Below are 24,474 nucleotides of genomic sequence, written 5' to 3'. Positions count from 1 at the left end.
ATATGGTTGTAAAAAACTTACGTATTTCTGGAAAAAAAAAACTTGGCGAAAAATTCTTGTTAAGAATTATTCAGGTTAGCTTAATACAAAAGAAGTATGCATCATTTCTGAAAATAACAATTATTTGCCCTATTTAACTTCTGCGGGGCGACCTTCAACTTCTGCGGGGCAACCTTCAACTTCTGGGCGACCTTTCAAAGATTTTGCAGGGAGCAGTAAAAGATCGAAACGAAGGAGATTGGCTACCTTATCGGAAGTGGATTCCTCTGCTGTTAATTATTCATTTAATAATTCAAATACACCTATAAAAGGACCAGCTATCGAAGAAGTTCTTTCACTTATAACTGAAACCAAATTATCAAAAAATCAGTATTTGATATTGAGGGATTTTATTAATTTGTATACGTCATCTTAATTTTTGTCTTCGTATCAAAAAATAATTCAAACCAAAAAATTATGTTTTCCTGAAAATGAAAAAAATAACAGAAGTGTCTGCCGAAGTCGAACTGCAAAGTTCACTTGACCATACAGCCAAGCGTATACTGAATATATTTGAATACTGGTACCTCGAGTTGTTTCTGCGTTTAACTAACAGATTAAGGAATACTTAATGCCATTAATGTACAAAATAACTCATGCATCCTATAACAAGTACACTATAAAGAAAAAAATTATATATATTAAACCGATCTTCAACCCTTTACCGAACGTATCTCAAAGTCATGACGAAATAGTTTAAAACTGATTGCAGATTCGAAATCAGGGAATTCAAAACATTTTAGGACCAATCGTTTTTAGATTTTACCAAGTGAGTTAGTAATTATGGCCGCCTTTGTTCGGGAGTGGAACCAATGTGCAATGGTTGGGCTCATCAGAAGATGACCATTGCACTTTGTCTTGACGGGGCGAAACGCATATTTGAACACTATGCTGGTTCATTTTTATTTTTATTTTCATTTCATGATTTTAAAAATAAAAATATTATTTTCATGATTTTATATCATATTTATTAAAAATAATTGGTGTTCAGGAACAAACAGTTCGACTGTTAACAGTTAAACATTTCATCTTCCAAATCCCTTATGTTGGCTGAACCTGCCCATTGAGTTGGACCTTCAAGCTATAACTTTAGTTGTGTATATGGTTAAACTTTGAGTGGGGTTGGGCCAAAAGGAGTTTAAATTCAGAAGCTCGTGATGAAATCAAATGAATTTGGATTCGAATTGTCCAACCGAAGCATACGAGTCTGATGTTCATTAAGGCCGTGGGAGGTATTGTTAAACAGAAGAGGCTGGGTTTCCCAGGTTACGGGTGTTTGTGTTAAAAAAAGGAGTTATAGAAAAGCACTTAACTGGACCAGAGGAAAGCCGTATGTCAGCGATTTTTCTACGTTCCTGTAATGAGTTCAGGTTTATCAAATGGAGCTGGATTTTCACAACGAAGGTATTGATGTGCAAAACGACAAATTGTTGGATGCTTTTTATTCTTGATTTCTTTATCTTGTTTGCGCATTCAAGGGGTTATGAATACCCTTATGATGAATAAATACAGTACAAGCAATTAAGAAAAAAGAACACCATTAGAAAGGAGATAACGGTGCACATTAGTTTTGAATGTCTCCACATTGTATTGAGTGGGATACATTGAGCCTGGTAAACCATTCAACATTCATGTAGTGCGGCTAAAGAAAGAATCCCTGTACTTAACAGTACGTAAGGGTAAACTGATGAGCATTGAGGTTTGAGAAGGGTAATCCAAATTGTTATTTCACTAAGGCATTGTTTATATTTAGTAAATTTCTCAGGACGATCCACTATTATTTTAAGGACTTTTTTTTCAATTCTACCCAAAAGACTTAAGTACATTATAGGGGCACCAGCCCAAATACGGGAATTATACCCGCGTTTTGGACGAATACAAACTTTGTAAATTATAGCCAGGGGTTAAAAACTTCTTGCGTCGTCGTAAAAAACCTAAACATTTAACAGCATTTTTAGCGATTTCATATATGTGATATATGTATATCTTAATATGGAGACCAAAGCTGTTGCATACATGCAAGTAGAGGTCCGAAAAACATCATGTAAAGCGATCGGTCACGTAAGGGTTGGAAAATAGGTCACATAAAATGCTAAGATCCTTATGTTTTCTACTATATGTTTGGGATGGTGATGAAAATAGTAATGACGAGGAGCTGTTTTATTCCAAGTAATTTTTAGTACACCAAGTTGAGTCGACATCTGTTTGGAGGAGAGATATGTCTGCAAGTACTGCAAGGATTTTGAAAAATGTCTAACCATTAGCGTAAAGGGATATTTGACTATGTTTTATGACCATCTGTTTTGTGTTGATTAAATGATTAGCTTGGGGCACCATAAGTGTCTAGAATTTGATTGAAGCGCGTGTATTTACTATATTGGACATATGTACATTATATTCTCGATTCTCAAGATAATAAGTGATCCGTTTCAGGAAAAGAGATTCAAAACCTAGGAGACATTTTGTTAAACGCTTTGCTAAGTCAGTGAAGACCATATTATTATTAGAGTGAATGAAACAAAATTTCTGGTGGTAAATCTATTTTTTAAGAAATCATGCTGCGCTGGGGTAGTTAGAGATCTGCATCGGAAGCTGAGGAGTTCATATAGAATGTGTTGGGATATGAGAAAGTTTAGCAATTGCTCGATAGTCTACCGATTGGGAACGTTCATAAGGTTAGCTTAAGTTTTATGTTACTATTCCTTGCAGAGAAAATTGTATAGATTGTTAAAATGAAGATAAGCTCCAAGGTACTGAGAGTAGTCTGTTCTAAGTCTAAGTCTAAGATTATACCATGCCTAAGCTGACGATAAAGATCCACACGTTCTGAAACTCTACGTCGATAGGAAGTGAAATTGGATAGTCTAGTTCATTGTAAAAAAGGTAATTGTCTGCATCAACAGACATATTGTCAAAATCAAATAGAACCCATTTAATGTAACCCTTAATTTGGGGAAATTGGGCTTTGTGAAAATCATAATAAAATATGTAGTTGGTGTAATTTCAAGTTTCAAGAGTTAAGTTAGAACGTTGGTAACAAAGAAGAGTGAAAATTATCAAGAGCTGAAAGAATTTGGCTGCACAGGTTGACTTATGAGTTATCTGGGTCGGTTGACAAATAAGTTGTCGGTCCATATTAACTTAGCTGAGGCCAGCTAAATGCTTGACAAAAAGACAGTCCTTTCCCAAGAAGGGATAACAAGTGTATTTTGTTCCGTGGTCTGACACTGTCCATTTAAGGTGTGTAAGGTTGATTAGGCTCCCAACACAAAAAAAGAGACATTACGATCTCCCTCAGTTAGGTATGCGTCAGCTCTCTCTTATCTTTCCAGGTTCCGGACGAAAAGAAAGACTGTACCTCCGGTTTAAAAATAGAAAAAAATCGGATTCCAGAGCGATCGATCGAAATTACTGATAGGATCAGGAATTTTTAATTTTTCGAAAAAAGCAATGACACGTCGTTGTGGGCACACTATTTTTTAAAACTTATTGAATCTAAAACAGTATAGACGATTTTAAATTTCGTCGATGGGGAAAATGTCCAAATAAATGCCTGAACATTTAGGTAAATTCCCACTTAACGTTTACTTCTTTCACTTTGTTTCATTAATTTAAAACTCACAAGCTTTTGAATCATATTTTTTTATTTCATACTTTTTTTTTAAACAAATGTTTTTCAAACTAACAAACATTTTTAAAACAATTACCAAACCTTTGAAATATAAATTTCTAATTGGTGGTCAGCACAATGGGACCGAAAATAGCAATTTGAAATATTATATCTTGAGCTATTTAAGTGGGATCTGTTTGGCGATTGGTTTTTGGAAGGTGTTTATCCAAACCTTGGGATTCCCTATTGACATAACTTATGGATTATTATTAATACTTGTCATCATTCTTGGTAAGTATTGTTAAGTCATTAGATTTCTCATGACAAATTGATAAAATGATAAAAAGATATTTTAATAAGGTCTTGGATTTGTGTTCACAACTGCCATCAAATGTATTTCAATCCTGACATGTGTTGGATTGCTAGGTAAAAGTGGGAGAGGTTTCCTACGAGCTCTGTGCATGACATTGATTATATCAGGTAAGTGCCAATAAACCAATTTAAATTTACTAAAAAGAAAAAGAATGTATTTAGGGCCACTATCAAATATGGCATCAAATGGGCAGGAAATAGTTCGTGTATTTGCCTGCACAACAATTCTCAACTACAACCTCACAAAAACTCGTTTTGATCTCATGAGCAAGCCGTTCCAAAATACGCTTGCAGCCATGAAGGGTGAAATTTCTGATATAGGAGGGAATTTCGAAAACATCAAACAAGTCTTACAGCCGATTAAGGATGAAATTGAGGGCAACATGGAAGAAAACCATAATTCATCGGAAGTGCTGAATAGCATTGTGGAAAGATTGGTTCGGGGAGATATTTTATCCTCTTTATCTTTTGCCAATCCAACTAACACAACTGACAGAATGGCCAAGGCCAATAGAATCAAAGAAAACTATTCCAAGAAGATGCAATTACGATGTAAAGAACAACTGGAAAAGGGTGAAAATCGTTGCAAGGATGCATTTTCTAGTGCTCATGATAAATGCATGGACAAACTACCATTTGTAATTAATACTCTCCTCTGTTGGCCACTCCGGATTGATTATGTTTGCAATATGAATCTTTTGGGCTACCAAGAAACTGGAGGAATTTGTGATCCTGGCAATGTTATAGATGCAAAGCTTGGTGAAAATATGATCGATTTGAAAGAAACTGAAGATGATCTTTTTCAAAATATTACCAATGTGGGGATTTCATATGAAGTTGTCAAGATTCAACAGCCTGCCCAACTAAGGTGTGTTTTAGTAAACATTTGTGTAAGAAATTAGTTTCCATATATTTCTGTTGATGCTTTCGTTTTTAAATAAGGGCAGCAAAAGAAACCGCAAAGGTTGTCATGGAAGAAATTACAGAAAAGAAGAAAACTTTTGACTATATTATGTCGATTATGCAGAGAATTCTTTCGTTTGTGTTTTTAAAAATTATTTATGGTAAGTTTAAAGATTTTCAACTTATAAGAAATGTTAATATTTGTATAAATCTCAACAATTACAGCTTCAATAATGTACCATAGAAATTATTTGAAAACAATTGAGTTCGATAACACGTACATAACGGCATATTTTAAGAAAATTGATCAACGTCGACGAGAACGGAATCAACATACGTTGTTGCCGTTAAAAAAAGTAAGTCCATTTTCAAATTCGTATTCGAATTATTCGAATCCTTACAAGATTCTGACACAGTGCTTACTTACTTACTTAAGGTGGCGCTACAGACCGGGGTGGACCTGGGCCTCAACCAACAAGCGTTTCTAGCCAGCTCGGTCCCTAGCTAGCTGTCTCCAGTTTCGCACGCCAAGTTGGTTGAGGTCCTCTCCCACCTGAGTGCGCCACCTGAGTCGCGGTCTTCCTCTACTGCGCCGTCCCTCGGAATTGGATTCGAAGACCTTCCGGGCTGGAGCGTTGATGTCCATCTGCTCTACATGACCTAGCCATCTAAGCCGTTTGACTTTAATAATTGTACAGCCCGTACAGTACGGGACCAAAAATCACCCGAAGAATTTTTCTCTCGAAGCATCCTAAGACGCTCTCATCTTTCTTTGACAGGGTCCAGGCCTCAGCGCCATAAATGAGAACCGGGATGATGAGTATCTTATAGATGGTGATTTTACATGCTCGAGAGAAGACTTTGCTTCTCAAAGTCCTTAACTACCTCAAAGTTATAGCTGTCCATGGTGACGTTTTGTCCAAGACGTCGTCGTTCAGTGTCCTTTTTTAATGACAGCATATACTTGGTAGTACCCGTGGCATGATGGTTAGTGCGTTGGACTGTCATGCAAGGGGTCTTGGGTTCAATCCCTGCCTGCGCCACCTTAATTTAAAAAAAAAAAAAAATTTCACGGGTACTGCCTCTTGCGAGGAATTGACAAATCCTTCAAGAGTAATTCTTGTCATGAAAAAGTGCTTTCTCAAACTAGCCGTTCGGATTCGGCATTAAACTGTAGGTCCCTTCCATTCCTGACAACAGTACTCGCACACAGGAATGGTTGAGAGTTGTAAGTCACTAGGCCCTGGTTCACAACGGACTGTTGCGCCACCCCATTTGATTTGATATACTTGGTCTTGCCCTCATTGACCACTAAACCCATCTTCTTCGCTTCCGTCACATTGCTCAAAAACGCTCCACTGACATCACGCTTTGATCTTCCAATTATGTCAATATCATCTGCGTATCCGACTAATTGGATAGATCTTTGGAAGATTGTGCCTCTAGTGTTGACGATTGAGTTTTGCACAATTCTTTCCAGAACGATGTTGAAGAAGTCGCATGACAGTGCATCGCCTTGTCTAAAACCTTTTTTGACATCAAATGCATCGGTAAGATCTTTTCCGACCTTGATAGAGCAGCGTGCATTCAAAATGCCAAAATTAGACATTGCTCGGCAGAGCTCTTCCCTATAGATGCTGTCATACGCGGCTTTAAAATCGATAAAGAGATGGTGGGTATCGATTTGAAGCTCCTGGGTTTTTTCCAAGATCTGCCGCAGTGTGAATATTTGGTCGATAGTGGACTTTCCTTGTCTGAAGCCACATTGATAAGGACCAACCAGGTTGTTGACGAATGGCTTCAGACGTTCACATAATACGGCAGAGAGGATCTTATACGCAATGTTAAGGAGACTGATGCCTCTGTAGTTGGCGCAGTTGTGCGGGTCTCCTTTCTTATGTATCGGGCACACTATGCTGAGATTCCACTCATCGGGCATGCTTTCTTCCGACCATATTTTGCAGATGAGTTGGTGCATGCTCCCTACCAAGTCATCGCCTGCTGCTTTGAATAGTTCGGCGGTGATGCCGTCAGCTCCAGCAGCAGAAGTGATCTTTCCATATTCTCAGCATCGACTGCAGTTCTACTACGATGTTCCCCTAATCGTCTTTACAGGCTTCGGTTCGTGGCTGGTACCCTTGGGAGGTTTTTTTTTACCTTTTGGTAAAATTTACGAACCTCATTCCTGTTGTGACATCCATCTATCTCCTCGATGGCGCGCTTCTCATGCTCTCTTTTTTTCCGTCTAAGAAGCCGGTGTTCCTCTCTCCTCTTCTGCTCGTAGAGCTCGCGAGCAGCTGTAGTCCTTTTGTGCAGCGCCGTTTTGTATGCCTCTTGTTTTGCTGCGTGAGCTTGCGGCATTCGTCGTCAAACCAGGGGTTTCGCTGTGGTGGCCGTGTGAAACCTAGCACTTCAGAGGCGGCATCTCTGATGGCTGCAAGGCAATGTTGCCACTGGTTTTCAACGCTTAATGCAGGAAGCATAGGACTCCTTAGGAGGTTATTAGAGACTCGATCGGAAAAGGACATGGCAGTCTTGTAGCCGTCTAACGTCGAATCTTCTCACAGTACTTCCTTGTTTTGGCTTGGATCGGGATATCCGTAGCCGTACCTTGGCTACAACGAGGTAGTGGTCCGAGTCAATGTTGGCCTCTCGGAATGTTCGGATATCCTGGATACTGGAGAAGTGTCGTGCGTCGATCGCAATGTGGTCAATCTGGTTGACGGTTGATTGATCAGGAGATTTCCATGTCCCCTTGTGGATATTAAGATGCGTGAACTGCGTACTAGCTACCAGAACGTCTCGCCCCGCAGCGAAATCGACCAGCCTGAATCCGTTGTCGGAGGTAGTGTCGTGCAGGCTGTATCTGCCGATTATGCCACCAAAGATGTCTTCTCTTCCTAGCTTGGCATTAAAATCTCCTAAGACAATTTTAATGTCATAGCCAGTCCACTGCTCATATGTTTTGTCCAAGAGCTCGAAGAATATGTCTTTGGTGTCTTCATCTTTCTCCTCTGTTGGGGCATGAGCGCATATTAGGCTTATGTTGGCGAATTTAGCCTTGATGCGGATTGTCGCGATGCACTCGCTCACACTGTTGAAACTCAAGACTTTTTGCCTGAGCCTAGTTCCAACAACAAATCCACACCCAAATAGACGCTGTCTTTGTTATCGGCAGCAGTCGCCGTAGTAGACATGGAGGGCTAGATCCTTAGTATAACTCCAAGGAAGGGGAGCCGGATAAACCGCTCCCCTTCCTTGGAGGGAGTGCTAGCGTTAGGAATATAAAGAACGATTTATGAGGACATGCAATTTTGAATATGAAAATGGGGTTGGAAAGTACAATTGAGTAAAGCATTCCACACTCTTGACGTGCGGCCGAGAAAACAATATCTATACCTTAAAGTACGGCCGAAGTTAAGCTTAAGGGTAAATTGATGGGAAAGATTGTAAATGTTTGGAGCATAATTTTCCTGCCTTTCAACTGCTTTCTTTGAACGTGCATTTTACCAATGCAACTAGTTAGTTGGTAAAGTGTCATAAAGTACAAATTGGGAACTTTACTTTACCAATTTCTATTCTCAGTGGATCGTGCAAAAGGGCAAGGTACAAGTCCATCTCGACTTGTATTTTGTACCTTAAAAAAAATATTACTTATTCCTTTATCAATTTGATAAGAAAAATTTGTACCTAAAACATAAAATGGATTTGTGCAAAATATAAACAAATTACAGAGTAATAAAGTTCAGCTTTGAACGTTGAATCAAAAAACATGATCGGCTGTCATCTTGACATAAGTAGATTTGACTTGATAGTTAGGAACATATTTTTTGATTTACTTTCTAGTCAATATTCCAATAAAGTTGAAGGCAATGGCCAGGTTCAGACAACATAAGGAACTTCATTCTTTGAACGTAAATTTTGACCAAGACAACTAGTTAGTTTTTCAAATGTCATGAATTTCAAATTCAGAACTTTACTTTAAACCTCTTCTTTAAGTTAATAGTACAAATACTAAAAACAAAATTATTGTCTACAAAACACTCTCAGGCAAGCAGAAGTCCATCACTATTCTTATATTGTATTGTAAAGAAGTATTACTTATTTCTTTTCCAAATTGACAAGAAACCTTTTTACAAAAAATATTAAATAAATTTGTGCAGAAAACCAATAAATCATAGAGTAATAAAGTTAAGCTTTCTGTTAAATAAAAAAAACATGATCAACTGTCATTTTGACAGAAGTACACTTGACTTGATAGTTAGGGAGATTTTTCTTGACTAACTTTCCAGTCAACTTTCCATTGAAGCTGCCTTAAGTTAATTTTTTGGCAGCTGGCCAATCGGAAACTAGAATCTTGCCTTAATTTCAAGTCCCTAATGTCGCATGAACCTGCCAAGGTTTTTCAGATATTGCCTTTTAAAATTCGTAAAATGGAATATATAAAAAGGAATAAAAAGGGTTTTCCATTAAAGGCGGGTCGATTAAAAAAACTGTCACAAAAGTCTACGTATAGTGCCAAAATAATAAAATAAATTCAATTTAATGTTTTGTTGGGCCACCTTGTGAGTCCTGGACAGCTTTGAGTCTTCGAGGCATATACTGAACTAAATTTTCGGTGACGTCAGGGGTTATTGAAGACCAAGCATTCGCAAGAGATGTTCTCATTGAATTTTGATCTGTTATCCTAAATTCGCGAACCCTCCGTTCCAGTTCATCCCAGATCTCTCTATGATATTGAGATCTGGAGACTGCGGTGGTGGATGAAGCTGTTTTGGGACCTTAACTACCAGCAGTGTTCAAATGGTAGGTAGACATGTGCATTCAAGAGGACACAAGCGTCCACAGGTTTGTCTCAAAACCCACCTCTGTCTATCAACTCCTACTCTTACCTCACCGTGGGTTGTGACGCCGGGGTGACTTCCTGGCCACGTAAAAGCCTCATAGTTGCGAAGCACCAACAAGCCTCGGATACGGACGGATTTACTGTTGACAACCTACGCAAACGAATTAAGGACAACGAACTTCGAATATGCATGTGAAATGTTAGATCCCTTAACAGACCACGTGCGGCCGAAGTATTAGCGGAGGCCCTAGACTGCTATAAAGCAGACATCACCGCCATCCAGGCAATACGATGGGATGGGCGGGCAAAAAGAGGATGAAAAACTACGATATTTACTATGGTGACTGCTACCACGAAAACCAACAGCGCTTATTTGGATGCGGCTTCGTCATTGGAGCCAGGCTTAGGCAAGAAGTCTTGAGCTATAGGTGCATCAATGAGCCCTTAGCATCAGGAATAAATTCGGCAACAATAGCCTGATATGCGCGCACGCCCCCACAGAAAGGAACAAAAGAAAAGAACACCAAAGAGCTCTTAGACAAAACATATGAGCAGTGTCCTAGCTACGATATTAAAATTGTCCTGGGCGATTTTAATGCCAAGCTAGGAAGGGAAGACATATTTGGGGGAATAATCGGGAAAAACAGTCTGCACGACAACACTTCCAACAACGGATTCAGGCTCATTGATTTTTTGTGGGGCGAATCTTCATGGTAGCCAGTACGCGTTTTCCATAACTCAACATCCACAAAGGAACTTGGACTTCTCCAGATCAATATACCGTTAACCAGATAGACCATATTGCGATCGACGCCAGACACGCTTCCAGCATCATGGATGTACGAACTTTCCGAGGAGCTAACATCGACTCGGACCACTACCTCGTTGTAGCTAAAGTAGCACTTCGGGTTTCCAGACCTAAGGCAAAACAGGGAGGTGCTGGGAGAAGGTACAAAGTCGAATCAGAGAGATGCAATAAGAGAAGCCACTTCTGATGTGCTGGGTTTTAAGAAATCACCAACAAGGAACGCTTGGTTTGATGAGGAATGTCGGCAGGTCAAATGCAGGCAAACAACACGCATGCAAAGCGGCGCTGCATAAAAGGACGAGAGCTGCTCATTAGCTCTATGAACAAAAGAGGTGAGAGGAACACCGACTTCTCAGAAGGAAAAAGAGAGAGAAGCGTGCAGTCGAAGATGTTGAGAGGTTTAAAAGCAGGAATGAAGTTCGAAAGTTTCATGAACAAGTGAAACGAAATTCACAGGTACATAAACCTAGAACCGAAGGCTGCAAAGACGAAAGTGGAAACATTATAGTTGAACCGCAGACAATGCTGAGGATATGGAAGGACCACTTCTGCAGACTGCATAACGGCAAAGACGAACCGAATTGCGCTGTCAGGCAGGACGATGATCCATTCAATAAAGACGACGAAAGCCAACAATCCCGTCCTCCCGACTTAGACGAAGTAAAGATTGCCATATCTAAGTTGAAGTCTAATAAAGCCGCTGGATCGAATGGCTTGAATACCGAGCACTTTAAAGCAGCTGGAGATAAGTAATTTAGGAGAATGCACCAACTTATCTATTAGATATGGTCGGAAGAAAGCATGGTCGATGAATGGAACCTCAGTATTGTTTGCCCGATCCTAAAAAAGGAGACCCTCTAAACTACACCAACTATAGAGAAATAAGTCTACTTAACATCGCCTATAAAATCTTCTCTGGCGTAATATGTGAACGTCTAAAGCCCATCGTCAACAACCTGAAAGTCCACAGTTGATCAAATATTCACATTACGACAGATCCTGGAAAAAACCCAAGAACTCCAAATCGACACCCACGATCTTTTCATTGATTTCAAGGCCGCATCTGACAACATCTACAGGGAAGAGCTGTATAAAGCCATGTCTAGTTTTGGCATCCCTGCGAAACTCGTCCGTTTGTGCAGGATGACCATGGAGAATTCACGCTGCTCCATAAAGGTTGGAAACAACTTAACAGAACCTTTCGATGTCAAAAAAGGTTTTAGACAAGGTGATGCGCTGTCATGTGATTTTCTTATCATCGGTCTTGAAAGAATAGTGCAAAGCTCACACGTCAACACTAGAGGTACTTTCTTACAAAAGTCTGTCCAATTACTAGCATATGATGATGACATTGACATATTCGGAAGAACTCAGCGTGATGTCAATGGGGCTTTTGTGAGTATTGAGGCAGAGGCAAAAATGGGTTTAACCGCTAATGAGGGCAAAACAAAGTACATGCTGTCGTCAAGAAAGGACATACAACACCGACGTCTTGGTCAAAACGGCACAATCGACAGACGTAACTTTGAGGTAGTCAAGGACTTCGTCTACCTAGGCTCCGCTGTAAACGCAGAAAACAACACCAGCACTGAGATCAAACGCAGACTAACTCTTGCTAACCGCTGTTTCTTTAGATTAAAAAAGCAATTGAGTGGTAAAGTCCTCTCTTGAGTATCTAAAATCACCATCTATAAGACACTCATCATCCCGGTTCTCATTTATGGTGATGAGGCCTGGACCCTGTCAAAGAAAGATGAGAGCGTCTTAGGGTGCTTCGAGAGAAAAATTCTTCGGGTGAGTTTTGGTACCGTACGCATAGATGGAGAATGGAGTAGAAGATATAACGAGCTGTACGGGCTGTACAGCGACACTGACCTGGTTAGCAGAATTAGAGTCCAACGGCTTAGATGGCTGGGTCATGTAGAGCGAAGGGACATCATCGCTCAAGTCCGGAAGTCTTCGAATCCAATCCCGAGGTTCGGCAGAGTAGATGAAGACCCAGAATCAGGTGGGTGAAGACCTCAACCAACTTCGCTTGTGAAACTGGGGACAGCTAGCTAGGGACCGAGCTGGCTGGAGACGCATGTTGGTTGAGGTCAGGTCCGCGCCGGACTCTAGCGCCACCTTAAGTAAGTAAGTAAGCATCCCATGGAAACGCTGATTAATTATCAGCTCAAGAAATATCTCGAAGATCAAAAGCTTTTTAATGATCGACAACACGGCTTTCGCACCAATAGGTCTACAGGTGATCTCGTGGTTCATCTCACCGAACAGTGGTGCAGATCTTTAAATCGTTTTGGAGAAAGTATTATTGCACTAAATATTTCAAAAGCATTTGATAGGGTTTGGAATCAGGCTCTCTTATCTATGATGCGTGCTTTCGGTTTTTATGAATCCCTCCTTCATTGGATTAGTAATTACCTCTCGGATGGTTTCATACAAATAGTATTGGATGAATTCAAGTCTGAAAACCACAAAATTAATACTGGTGTTCCCCAGGGCTCTGTTCTATCTCCAACACTCTTTAATACACTGACGACAGTACTCTCAGCTTTTCATATTCGTTTTCGGAACCACATCATTTTTTTTCTTGATGTGAAACTGCAGTGACAAAATATAATTCTGACCTAAATAGCATTGTACAACGGGGAATTAAAAACCAAGTGGAATTTAATGCTTCGAAAACCCAATGCTGTCTTGTATCGTTAAACGACTTTCATCGAGGAGACAGAACATCTCCATATTCTCGAACGAAACGATTACATACGCGATGTCGCCAAAAATTCCGCAAGATGTTTGGGTTTCTAAGGCGTTGCAAGAAGTTTTTCTCCCCCTCTGATGTGGCTGTTATCTACAAGCTTTATATACGTCCCAAGCTTCAATATAACTCCCATATTTGGGCTGGTGCAACTTATTTAAACCTCTTAGACAGTATTGACAGTAGTCTCTTTTGATTGATTGGTGATAATACCATCATAGAATTATCAACGTCGCTCGAACATCGTCGTAAAGTTTCTTGTCTCACCTTCTTTTACCTTTTATCTAACGGTTTATGCTCTGGTAAAATAGCTAATTGCATTCCTCCAATTCAACTGTAATACTCGCGCTTCTAGGAATGCTCATCAGTGTAGACTCGACCCAGCTTCTCTCGTACTGTCAAGTACAGAGATTCGTTCTTTAGCCGTACTACGCGAATGTGAAATTTTTACCCAGCCATTGCAATATTCAGGAATTCAAAACCAATGTGCACCGACCTTTCAACCCCTCTCAGACATGCTCACACTGTGTCTTTACATAAAAAGGTAGTCATATCCCCTTTAGCGCACGAATTTAAACTGTTTTGCTTAGAAGAAAAAAATTGTGTGCTTTGAGATGTGTGATAGAAAAATTGTAAGGCTAGATTCGAATTTTTTAAGAAACTATTCTCGAAATTATAATTTAATTTGATTTTTCCTTTCAGTTCCAAAAGAACTTTTTAATTGACACTGATAAACCTTGCACCCGAACAAAAGCTGAATCAAGACTTATAACATTTTTCTTAATTCAATTTCTCCTCGAACTCTTTGTATCGGGCTTCTTTTTGCTCCTAGATCACATGATCGTTGTTCTGTTAAATATCATTGCTGCTAATTCGGAAATTACATATTATCAAGAAGGTGAACATAAGATTTCATTTTACGTAAGTTTTTTTTTTTTATAGTTTGACTTAATTTAATTAAACAATTTATTAGATAAATGGAACAGGTCTCATGGCTCGGTTGATGGAAACAACTTTAAAAAACTTCAATATGCATGAAAAGGTGTCATCTTTTCTAACCAATAAAGCCTGTTTACCTAAGCCATCAGAATTATCAAGGCGGTAAGTGTTTAAGAAAATTCAAATATTTATAAAAAAACGAATAATAGTTTTCGATTTAATAAGCTATTATTTTTTAAGATACTATCTGATGTTGATTGGGTTATACGTTGCAACTTTGCTGCTTATTTACTTCAGTACTCTAGCAATGCGGTCTAAAATGTATATTTGTGGATTTTTCTATTATAAACGAGATAAACAAAGAACTTTACATCTTTACAATAAAATGTTGAAAGACCGCAAGACTGTATTCGAAACAATGTACCGTAAAATAAAGGAAGATGTAGAAGCACAAAGGCTAAGGATGAATTTGAACATTTTCTTGGTAAGCACTGATCATTTTTTCTAAACATTAAATTTAAAATGTTTTTTTCAATTTAAAATTGAACAAACTTCTCCATCTAGCTGGTCCCTAGCTATATGATCCGCGGTCTCCCTCTACTGCGCTGTCCTGTGGGTGTGGATTCGTAGACTTTTCGGCTGGAGCATTGGGTTCCATGCGATCTACGTGACCCAGCCATCTTAGTCGCTGGACTTTTACCCTTCTGGCTAAGTCTACGTCGTTGTACAGCCCGTACATCTCATCGTTCCAACTTCTCCTCCACTCCCCTTCGATACATATGGGGCCGCAGATCGCACGAAGAACTGTTCTCTCAAACCGACCCAAGGTGCTTTCATCCGCTTTTGTCATAGTCCTTGCTTCTGCACCGTATAGCAGGATGGGGATGATAAGGGTCTTATATAGCCACACTTTGATCCCTCGAGAGAAGACTTTACCACTCAATTGATTTCTTAGCCCAAAGAAACAGCAAGAGTCACCAGAGCCTCAGCGCTGGTGTTGTTTTCTGTGATTATAGCGTGACCTAGATAGACAAAGTCCTTGACTACCTCAAAGTTACGTCTCTCGATGGTGACGTTTTGACCAAGACACCGGTGTTGTACGTCTTTTCTTGACGACAGCATGTACTTTGTTCTGCCCTCATTAACCGTTAGACTCATTTTTGCCTCCTCTGCCTCAATCCTCACAAAAGCTCCGTTGACATCACGCTGAGTTCTTCCGATTATGTCAATGGCATCAGCATATGGTAGTAATTGGACAGACTTTTGAAAGATAGTGCCTCTAGTGTTGACGTATGAGCTCTGCACTATTCTTTCAAGACCGATGTTAAAATAAATCACATGACAGCGCATCAATTTGTCTAAAACCTTTTTTGACATCGAAAGGTTCTGTTAAGTTGTTTCCAACCTTTATGGAGCAGCGTGAATTCTCCATGGTCATCCTGCACAAGCGGACGAGTTTGGCAGGGATGCCATAGCTAGACAATGCTCTATACAGCTCGTCCCTGTAGATGCTGTCAGTTGCGGCGTTGAAATCTATGAAAAGATGATGGGTTTCGATTTGGTTTCTTGGGTTTTTTTCCAGGATCTGCCGTGATGTGATTGGATCAACTGTGGACTTTCCTGGTCTAAAACCACACCCATAAGGACCTATCAGGTTGTTGACGATGGGCTTTAGACGTTCACATATTACGGCAGAGAAGATTTTATAGGCGATGCTAAGTAGAATGATTCCTCTATAGTTGGTGCAGTTCAGAAGGTCTCCTTTTTTCAGGATCGGGCAAACAATACTGAGGTTACATTCATCGGGCATACTTTCTTCCGACCTTATCTCACGGATAAGTTGGTGCATGCTCCTAACTTACTTATCTCCAGATGCTTTAAAGAGCTCGGCATTCAAACCATCCGCTCCAGCGGCTTTATTATACTTCAGCTTAGATATGGCAATCTTTACTTCGTCTAAGTCGGGAGGACGGGATTGTTGGCTTTCGTCGTCTATATTGAATGGATCATCCTGCCTGACAGCGGAATTCAGTTCTTCGTCGCTGTTATACAGTCTGCAGAAGTGGTTCTTCCATATCCTCAGCATTGACTGCGGTTCCACTATGATGTTTCTACTTTCGTCTTTGCAGCCTTCATTTCTAGGTTTATGTACCTGTGAATTTCGTTTCACCTGTTCATAAAATTTTCGAACTTCATTCCTGCTTTTAAACCTCTCAACATCTTCGAGTACACGCTTCTCATGCCCTCTCTTTTTCCTTCTTAGAAGTCGGCGTTCCTCTCGCCTCTTCTGCTCATAGAGCTCATGAGCAGCTCTCGTCCTTTTATGCAGCGCCGCTTTGCGTGCCTGTTGTTTGGCTGCATTTGCCTGTTCATAAAACGTTCGAACTTCATTCCTGCTTTTAAACCTCTTAACATCTTCGACCACACGCTTCTCATGCCCTCTCTTTTTCCTTCTGAGAAGTCGGCGTTCCTCTGGCCTCTTCTGCTTATAGAGATCATGAACAGCTCTCGTCCTTTTATGCAGCTTCGCTTTGCGTGCCTGTTGTTTGGCTTCATTTGCCTGCCGACATTCCTCATCAAACCAGGGATTTCTTGTTCGATACCTTGTTTTGGCAACAGAGAACTTCGAGAGAGGTTACCTGTAACTCGGTCGCAAAAGGATTTGTCGATTGTAACCGTTCGACATTGTACCTTCTCAGAGCACTTCCCTGTTTTGCTTTGGGTCTGGAAACCCGAAGTGGTACCTTGCCTACAACAAGGTAGTATTCCGAACCGATCTTAGCTACTGGGAAAGTTCGGACATCCATGATGCTGGAAGCGTGTCTGGCGTCGATCGCAATATGGTCAATCTGGTTGACGGTAGATTGATCTGGAGAAGTCCAAATTACTTTGTGGATGTTGGGGTGTGGAAAACGCGTACTGTCTACCATGACTTTTCGGCCCGCAGCAAAATCTATGAGTCTGAATCCGCTGTCGGAAGTGTTGTCGTGCATGCTGTTTTTCCCAATTATTCCACAAAAGATGTCTTCCCTTCCTAGCTTGGCATTAAAATCGCTCAGGAAAATTTTAATATCATAGCTAGGACACTGTTCATATGTTTTGTCTAAGAGCTCGAAGAACATATCTTTAGTGTTGCCATCTTTCTCTACTGTGGGGGCGTGCGCACATATCAGGTTAATGTTGCCGAATTTAGCCTACATGCGTATGGCCATGAGGCGCTCATTGATGCACCTATAGCTCAAGAATTCTCGCTAATTCTGGCTCCAATGACAAAGCCGCATCCAAATAAGTGCTGTTGGTTTTCGTGGTAGCAGCCACCATATTAAATTTCGCAGTTTTTCATCCTCTTTTTGTCCGGCCCATCCCATCGTATTTCCTGGATGGCGATGATGTCTGCTTTATAGCAGTCTAGGGCCTTCATCTGGAAGGCCAGGTCCTAAGTATAACTCCAAGGATGGTGAGCCGGATCAAACCGCCCTTATAGGCCTGGGCTCCGAATAAGTCGAAGAAACTCTATAAGGAGTTCACTAAGTAGTTCAACCTTACTAGAACTTTAGACGCCACCGTTGAATTCCTCCACTGCGCCGTCTGGATAAGGAGAGGTGCTTAAGTGGAAACACCTCTCCACCCTCTCTCGTTTGCTGCCCCAACAACTTCCCACTGGGGTTGGAACCCAATCTCCAGTTGAGGTACTAGGCACCCGATGTTCACCACGTGGAGGTGAGAGTAGGAGTTGATAGACAGAGGAGGGTTTTGAGAAAAACCTGTGGACGTTTGTGTCCTCTTGAATGCACATGTCTACCATTTGAACATCGGTAACAACGACTAGAGATAGCAAAAAAAAAAAGCTCTTGAAGTAAACTTTCCACTATGGACTTGATTGCTAAAATTGAGAAATCTATGATTGCACAAACCGAGGCTATCACGTCACAGATTGCTGATTCCGAAAGAACAATCACTGATAAAATAAGCAAAGATGTAACTGAATTAAAACTCTCTACTGAAAGTATAAATACACGGCTATCCCTGATTGAAGCAAAACAAGCATAGTTTGAACCCTTAAAAGAGGAAATTCGCGAGCTTAAACAACAAATACTTGAGCAAGATGATAAAATTAAAACTATTTCCATGCAACTGGAATCCAATGATGAACACCAGCTGCTTAAAGAAACGATAAGTGATGCACTCTTACACGGCGTTCCACTCTTGCCAAATGAAAATCTTCGTTTGATCTTTAATCACAAACGATAAAAAGTATTTTCGTATAAGACCGAAAACCGACACCGAATCGCCATCGCCACATTTTAAATTTAAAGGAAATTGGTTTAGGCAAACGAATCAAAAGGAATATGGATAATATTGACTGTAATGAGTTAAATAGGTCTTTTGTTTCCTTTCCGACTCTCAACGACGATGACGGCGAAATTTCGAATGTAAGGTACAGTGAAGAGCATTTTGCGAATGTTAACAACTCCTCTCCTAATTTTTGCTTTTCAGCTGTTGATAATGTTGAGGTTTTAAAAAGTATCTTGTCTATAAAATCAAATTCGATAGGGTTTGATGAAATAAGTCCGGTTTTCATTAAATTTATTCTTCCTTTTACCCTAAAATACATTACACACATCATTAACTCCATATTTATGACGGGAGTTTTTCCTTTAGCTTGGAAACGTGCTAAAATAATACCAGTACCCAAAAACCAAAATGAGTTCAGACCAATTGCCATTCTACCGTTTTTATCTAAAGTACTTGAAAGAATTATGAGTTCTCAGATACAAAGATTTCTTTAAAATAATAATCTATTGTGTGACAATCAATCGGGTTTTCGACCAAAACACAGTTGTACAACTGCTTTAATAAATATGACAGAAGATATAAGACAAGCTTTAGACAATTATCAAGTAACTTTTCTTATCTTACTTGACTTTTCAAAGGCATTTGTAAAAAATTTCAAAGCCAATTCAATTTTTCTTCATCGTCCACAAAACTCATATCTTCTTACTTAAATTGTAGATCTCAAGCAGTTGTTTTTAATAATTCCATATCAGACTTTCTTCCACTATTCTCAGGTGTTCCACAAGGCTCGATTCTTGGCCCAATATTTTTTACTATGTACATTAATGACTTGCCTAAGTTTTTATTTAGTTCTTCGGTTGACATGTTTGCAGATGATGAAGTTTTGGGTCTAGTTTAAAACGCTGCCTGTGAAGTAAATGAAGATCTCGACAGGATTCTTCAATGATCTCGCATGAACGGTCTCCATTTAAACCCATCCAAGTCAAAATGTTTGATTATTTCCAGAAAACCGGTAGATACTTCATATTTTCCGTATATTTATCTTAATAACAGTCCTATCGGATTTGTTGATTCTGCAAGAAATCTAGGTATAACTTTTAACAAAAACTCTTACATGGAATAACCACATCAGGTTGACTTTGGGTAGGGTTTACGAAGGTCTTCGCACACTTTGGCAACACACTCGGTAACACCTTTAAAAACCAGATTAGTTTAAGCTAAAACACTAATCATACCAATTATTGTTGTTTGATTTCTGAACGACAATTCTTTATCCACGCGATACGTTTATGGAATTCCCTTCCCCGAGCCATTAGGCCAATAAGTAGTATAACCTTGTTTGGGATTAAGCTCAGACAATACTTGGAGGCACCCAGATGATGATTAGATATTCCAGTCTTTATTTCTTTCTTTCTTACTTTCTTTCTTTCTTTTCTTTTTTTCCTTCTTTATTTATTTTTTGTTTCAAAAAGTAATGTTATAAATACTTGCTAATTAAAAAAAATAAAATAATTACATATAACATTTATTTGTCATTTTTACATTTAATATCTTTTATTATAAATTTTAACACATTCACTTAAATATTAAAAATAGAATTATCAATGAAGCTTGCACTATCAAATAAGATCTTACTGTGTAAGTTATGAAAATAAAGTTTGAATTGAATTGAATTGAATTAACGGAGCTCTGCACTATTCATTCAAGCACGATGTTTAAAAATCACATAACAGCGCATCACCTTGTCTAGAACCTTTTTTGACATCGAAAGGTTCTGTTAAGTTGTTTCCAACCTTTATGGAGCACCGTGAATTCTTCATGGTCATTCTGCACAAACGGACGAGTTTGGCAGGGATGCCATAACTAGGCAATGCTCTATACAGCTTATCCCTGTAGATGCTGTCAGATGCGGCCTTGAAATCAATGAAAAGCTGGTGGGTGTCGATTTGGTGTTCTTGGGTTTTTTTCCACGATCTGCCGAAATGTGATTTGATGAACTGTGGACTTTCCTGGTCTAAAACCACACTGATAAGGACCTATCAGGTTGTTGACGATGGGCTTTAGACGCTCACATATTACGGCAGAGAAGATTTTATAGGCGATGTTAAGTAGACTGATTCGTCTATAGTTGGTGCAGTTTAGAAGGTCTCCTTTTTTCAGGATCGGGCAAACAATACTGAGGTTCCATTCATCGGGTATGCTTTCTTCCGACCATATCCTACAGATAAGATAGTGCATGCTCCTAACCAACTTATCTCCAGCTGCTTTAAAGAGCTCGGCATTCAAGCCATTTGCTCCAGCGGCTTTATTAGACTTCAGCTTAGATATGGCAATCTTTACTTCGTCTAAGTCGGGAGGACGGGATTGTTGGCTTTCGCCGTCTATGTTGAATGGATCATCCAAGAAGTGCAGAAGTGGTCCTTCCATATCCTCAGCATTGTCTGCGGTTCCACTATGATGTTTCCACTTTCATCTTTGCAGCCTTCGGTTCTAGGTTTATGTACCTGTGAATTTCGTTTCACGTGTTCATAAGACTTTCGAACTTCATTCCTGCTTTTAAACCTCTCAACATCTTCGACCGCATGCTTCTCATGCCCTCTTTTTTCCTTCTGAGAAGTCGGTGTTCCTCTTCCATCTTCTGCTCATAGAGCTCATGAGCAGCTCTCATCCTTTTAGGCAGAGCCTAACTCGGTCATAAAAGGATTTGTCGATTGTAACCGTTCGACATTGTACCTTCTCCCAGCACTTCCCTGTTTTGCCTTGGGTCTGGAAACCCGAAGTGCTTCCTTGGCTACAACGAGGTAGTGGTCCGAGTCGATGTTAGCTCCTCGGAAAGTTCGGACATCCATGATACTGGAAACGAGTCGATCGCAATATGGTCAATCTGGTTGACGGTAGATTGACCTGGAGATCTCCAAGTTCCTTTGTGGGTGTTGATGTGTGGAAAACGCGTACTGGCTACCATGACTTTTCGGCCCGCAGCAAAATCTATGAGCCTGAATCCGTTGTCGGAAGTGTTGTCGTGCAGGCTGTTTTTCCCAATAATTCCACCAAAGATGTCTTCCCTTCCTAGCTTGTCATTAAAATCGCTCAGGACAATAATAAATTAATATCGTAGCTAGGACACTGTTTATATGTTTTGTCTAAAAGCTCGAAGAACATATCTTTGGTGTTGTCATCTTTCTCTTCTGTGGGGGCGTGCGCGCATATCAGGCTAATGTTGCCGAATTTAGCCTACATGCGTATGGCCATGAGGCGCTCATTAATGCACCTATAGCTTAAGACTTCTTGCCTAATTCTGACTCCAATGACAAAGCCACATCTAAATAAGCGCTGTTGGTTTTCGTGGTAGCAGCCACCATAGTAAATTTCGCAGTTTTTCATCCTCTTTTTGTCCGGCCCATCCCATCATATTTCCTGGATGGCGGTGATATCTGCTTTATAGCAGTCTAGGGCCAGGTCCTAAGTATAACTCCAAGGATGGATAGCCGGATAAATCCGCTCCTTATAGGCCTGGGTACCAAATAAGTCGAAGAAGCTCTATAAGGTGTTCACTAAGTAGTTCAACCTTACTGGAACTGTAGACGCCACCGTTGATTCCATCTCAGGAATTCCTCCGCTGCCGTCTGGATAAGGAGAGGTGCTTAAGTGGAAACACCTCTCCCCCCTCTCTCGTTTGCTGCCCCAACAACTTCCCACTGGGGTTAGAACCCAATTTCCAGTTGAGGTACTAGGCACCCGATGTTCACCACGGGGAAGTGAGAGTAGGAGTTCATAGACAGAGTTGGGTTTTGAGAAAAACCTGTCCTCTTTAATGCACATGTCTACCATTTGAACATCGGGGTAAAAATTTTTATGAAAGTTAAAATGTTTGTTTTATATGAAAACAACAATTTTTGATGTATAATCTGACTTACAAGTAAATGTTTCCATATTCTAATTCTAGTGGCTCGTTCTGAAATTCCCAAACTCATTTGGGTGGCTTCGATGTCTGAATGTTGCCAGGAGAAATTGTTTAATTTGCGAAGAGAAGGAGCCTAAAAATGGTAAGTTTTATATTTACAGATGACTTTTAGTAATTTACTAACTCTAATTAATTTATTTATTATTCAATTTTAAATTTAAAGTTGACGATAACTTGTTAGGTCAGTTTATAGAATGTAAAACTTCAAAATGTAACTTTATTTATTGTAAGGAATGTTGGCTTGATATTGGAGAAATATGTGTTGCATGTCAAAATCCCGAAAACACGATTTAGTGATGTCATTCGAATGGTAGATTGGAGTAGTGTTAAAAATGCACTTTTATATTTATTATTATTTTATTTTATTTTATTTATTAAAGTATATTTTTTTGCGAAATATTTATATGCTTGAAAGAGCACTCTGAAATATATAAAATTTGTGTGTGTTTAATTTCAAAATTAAGTTTTTTTTTTTCTGAGATTACAATACCTTGAAAACGTTACTGACGGATGTAATTTCAATAGTATGAACATTATCAAGCGAAGTGCCAGAAACCCTAATGTCTTTGCTTATAACACGGTCATTGAAAACACAGACGATTCTGAAATCATTTTAATAGTGTGTTCCAAAGCTTGATACGATTATGAAGTTGGTGAATAGTTCTCACAGAACTGGTTCTTTGAGACATAGATCTAAACGGGGAAGTAAGGACTCCAAAAAGTATTGAAAGAGCGCGTCAAGCAGTTGAGCCCAGTTATCGTCGAGCTGTATGTTACGTTCATCTTGTAAAGAATTTAAAACTTACATATGTATGTACATGAAAGCATTTTTCAAGATGTAAAAATTCTTTACGAAACTTTATTAATAAACAATTATTTAATAAGTGAAATTAATTTTTGCAAGCAACCGAATTTAACCTTATATCAAACACATTTCTATAATATTGGAGTTTTCCCATAGTCCTTCATAACCTATCTTAAAGAACGCAAAAGGATTTTTTACATTTTGAAATTATGAAATCGATCGAAAGACAACTTTGGAAACCATTTAACCCGATCTCTACTTTAAATTTAGATTGAGATTTAGTTTCATACACGAACGACTGCTGCTTACGAGTTCTATGGGCAGAAAAAGATGAGGCAAACCGACTTCTCAGAAGGAGAAAATGTTGAGAAGTTAAGAGCAAAAATAAAGTTCAAAAGTTTTATGAACAGGTGAAATGAAATTGACAAGTACATAAACCTCGAACCGAAGGCTGCAAAGACGAAGGTGGAAGCATCATAGTGGAACCGCAGTTATTGCTGAAGATATTGAATCCCCACTTCTGCAGACTTTATAACGAATTCCACAAAAAAACCAACAATCTCGTCTTCCCGACTAAAACGAAGTTTAGAGTGCAATATATTAGTTTAAGTGTCACAAACCCGCTTGAGCAGATGGCTTGAATGCCGAGCCGAGATTATTTGGTTAGGAGCATGCACAAATAAAGCATACCTTATAAATAAAGACCCTTCAAACCGCACCAACTATAGAGGAATCAGACTAGTTATCCATCGCAAAAATGGGTTTAACCGTTAATGGGGGCAAAACAGAGTACATGCTGTTATCAAGGAAGGACTTGTTACGGTAAAATTTACCGCAACAATGACTAGCCTTCGATTGCTTGACTTCCCTATTCTACTTTCTTTGCTGCTGAAAAATATTGGTGAGTTTGAGGGCAACCATGGTTCCATCAACCAGTGGTGTACTTAGCCAATATGCTGCAAAAGCAATAAAACAGGGGTCCCAGCGATCATGATGACCAAATGGAACGGGTGGTTCCAAAATTGATATGCGGACGGGCGGTCTCGCGTTCCAGCATCTTTTATTCCGGCGGACGAGCCGAAAAGTTATAAATGTTCTTGATGTAATTAACTTAAAGTAGTTTATAATTTGTTT

The 24,474-nt window shown here is 39.6% G+C and overlaps 1 protein-coding gene across 2 annotated transcripts; it reads left to right on the top strand.

The window, feature by feature from the left end:
- Positions 1–3,672: 3,672 nt before the first annotated feature.
- Positions 3,673–22,929, top strand: LOC129940728 (protein sneaky). Of its 2 annotated transcripts, none has more exons than XM_056049165.1 (10): positions 3,673–3,940; positions 4,010–4,129; positions 4,184–4,889; positions 4,964–5,085; positions 5,150–5,280; positions 14,039–14,257; positions 14,310–14,437; positions 14,516–14,759; positions 22,518–22,617; positions 22,699–22,929. In XM_056049165.1, the coding sequence occupies exons 1-10, from the start codon at positions 3,709–3,711 to the stop codon at positions 22,827–22,829; spliced, it is 2,133 nt and encodes a 710-aa protein (XP_055905140.1). In that variant the 5' UTR covers positions 3,673–3,708; the 3' UTR covers positions 22,830–22,929. The 2 variants fall into 2 exon arrangements, with proteins under 2 accessions (XP_055905140.1, XP_055905141.1); XM_056049166.1 differs by having other exon boundaries at positions 3,823–3,940; positions 3,997–4,129.
- Positions 22,930–24,474: the final 1,545 nt, after the last annotated feature.

The sequence above is a fragment of the Eupeodes corollae genome, chromosome 1 (genome assembly GCF_945859685.1).
Source record: "Eupeodes corollae chromosome 1, idEupCoro1.1, whole genome shotgun sequence".
Lineage (NCBI taxonomy): Eukaryota > Metazoa > Arthropoda > Insecta > Diptera > Syrphidae > Eupeodes > Eupeodes corollae.
The sequence above is the reverse complement of the archived record's forward strand: the minus strand, read 5'-3'. Positions and strand labels throughout refer to the sequence as shown.

Bases quoted from the DNA above. Each gene is read 5' to 3' on its own strand.
- LOC129940728 (XM_056049165.1), top strand. From the start codon at position 3,709: ATGTTTTTCAAACTAACAAACATTTTTAAAACAATTACCAAACCTTTG. The intron at 5,086-5,149 runs GTAAGTTTAAAG...CAACAATTACAG, and splicing joins GTTTTTAAAAATTATTTATG to CTTCAATAATGTACCATAGA. The intron at 14,760-22,517 runs GTAAGCACTGAT...TTCTAATTCTAG, and splicing joins TGAATTTGAACATTTTCTTG to TGGCTCGTTCTGAAATTCCC.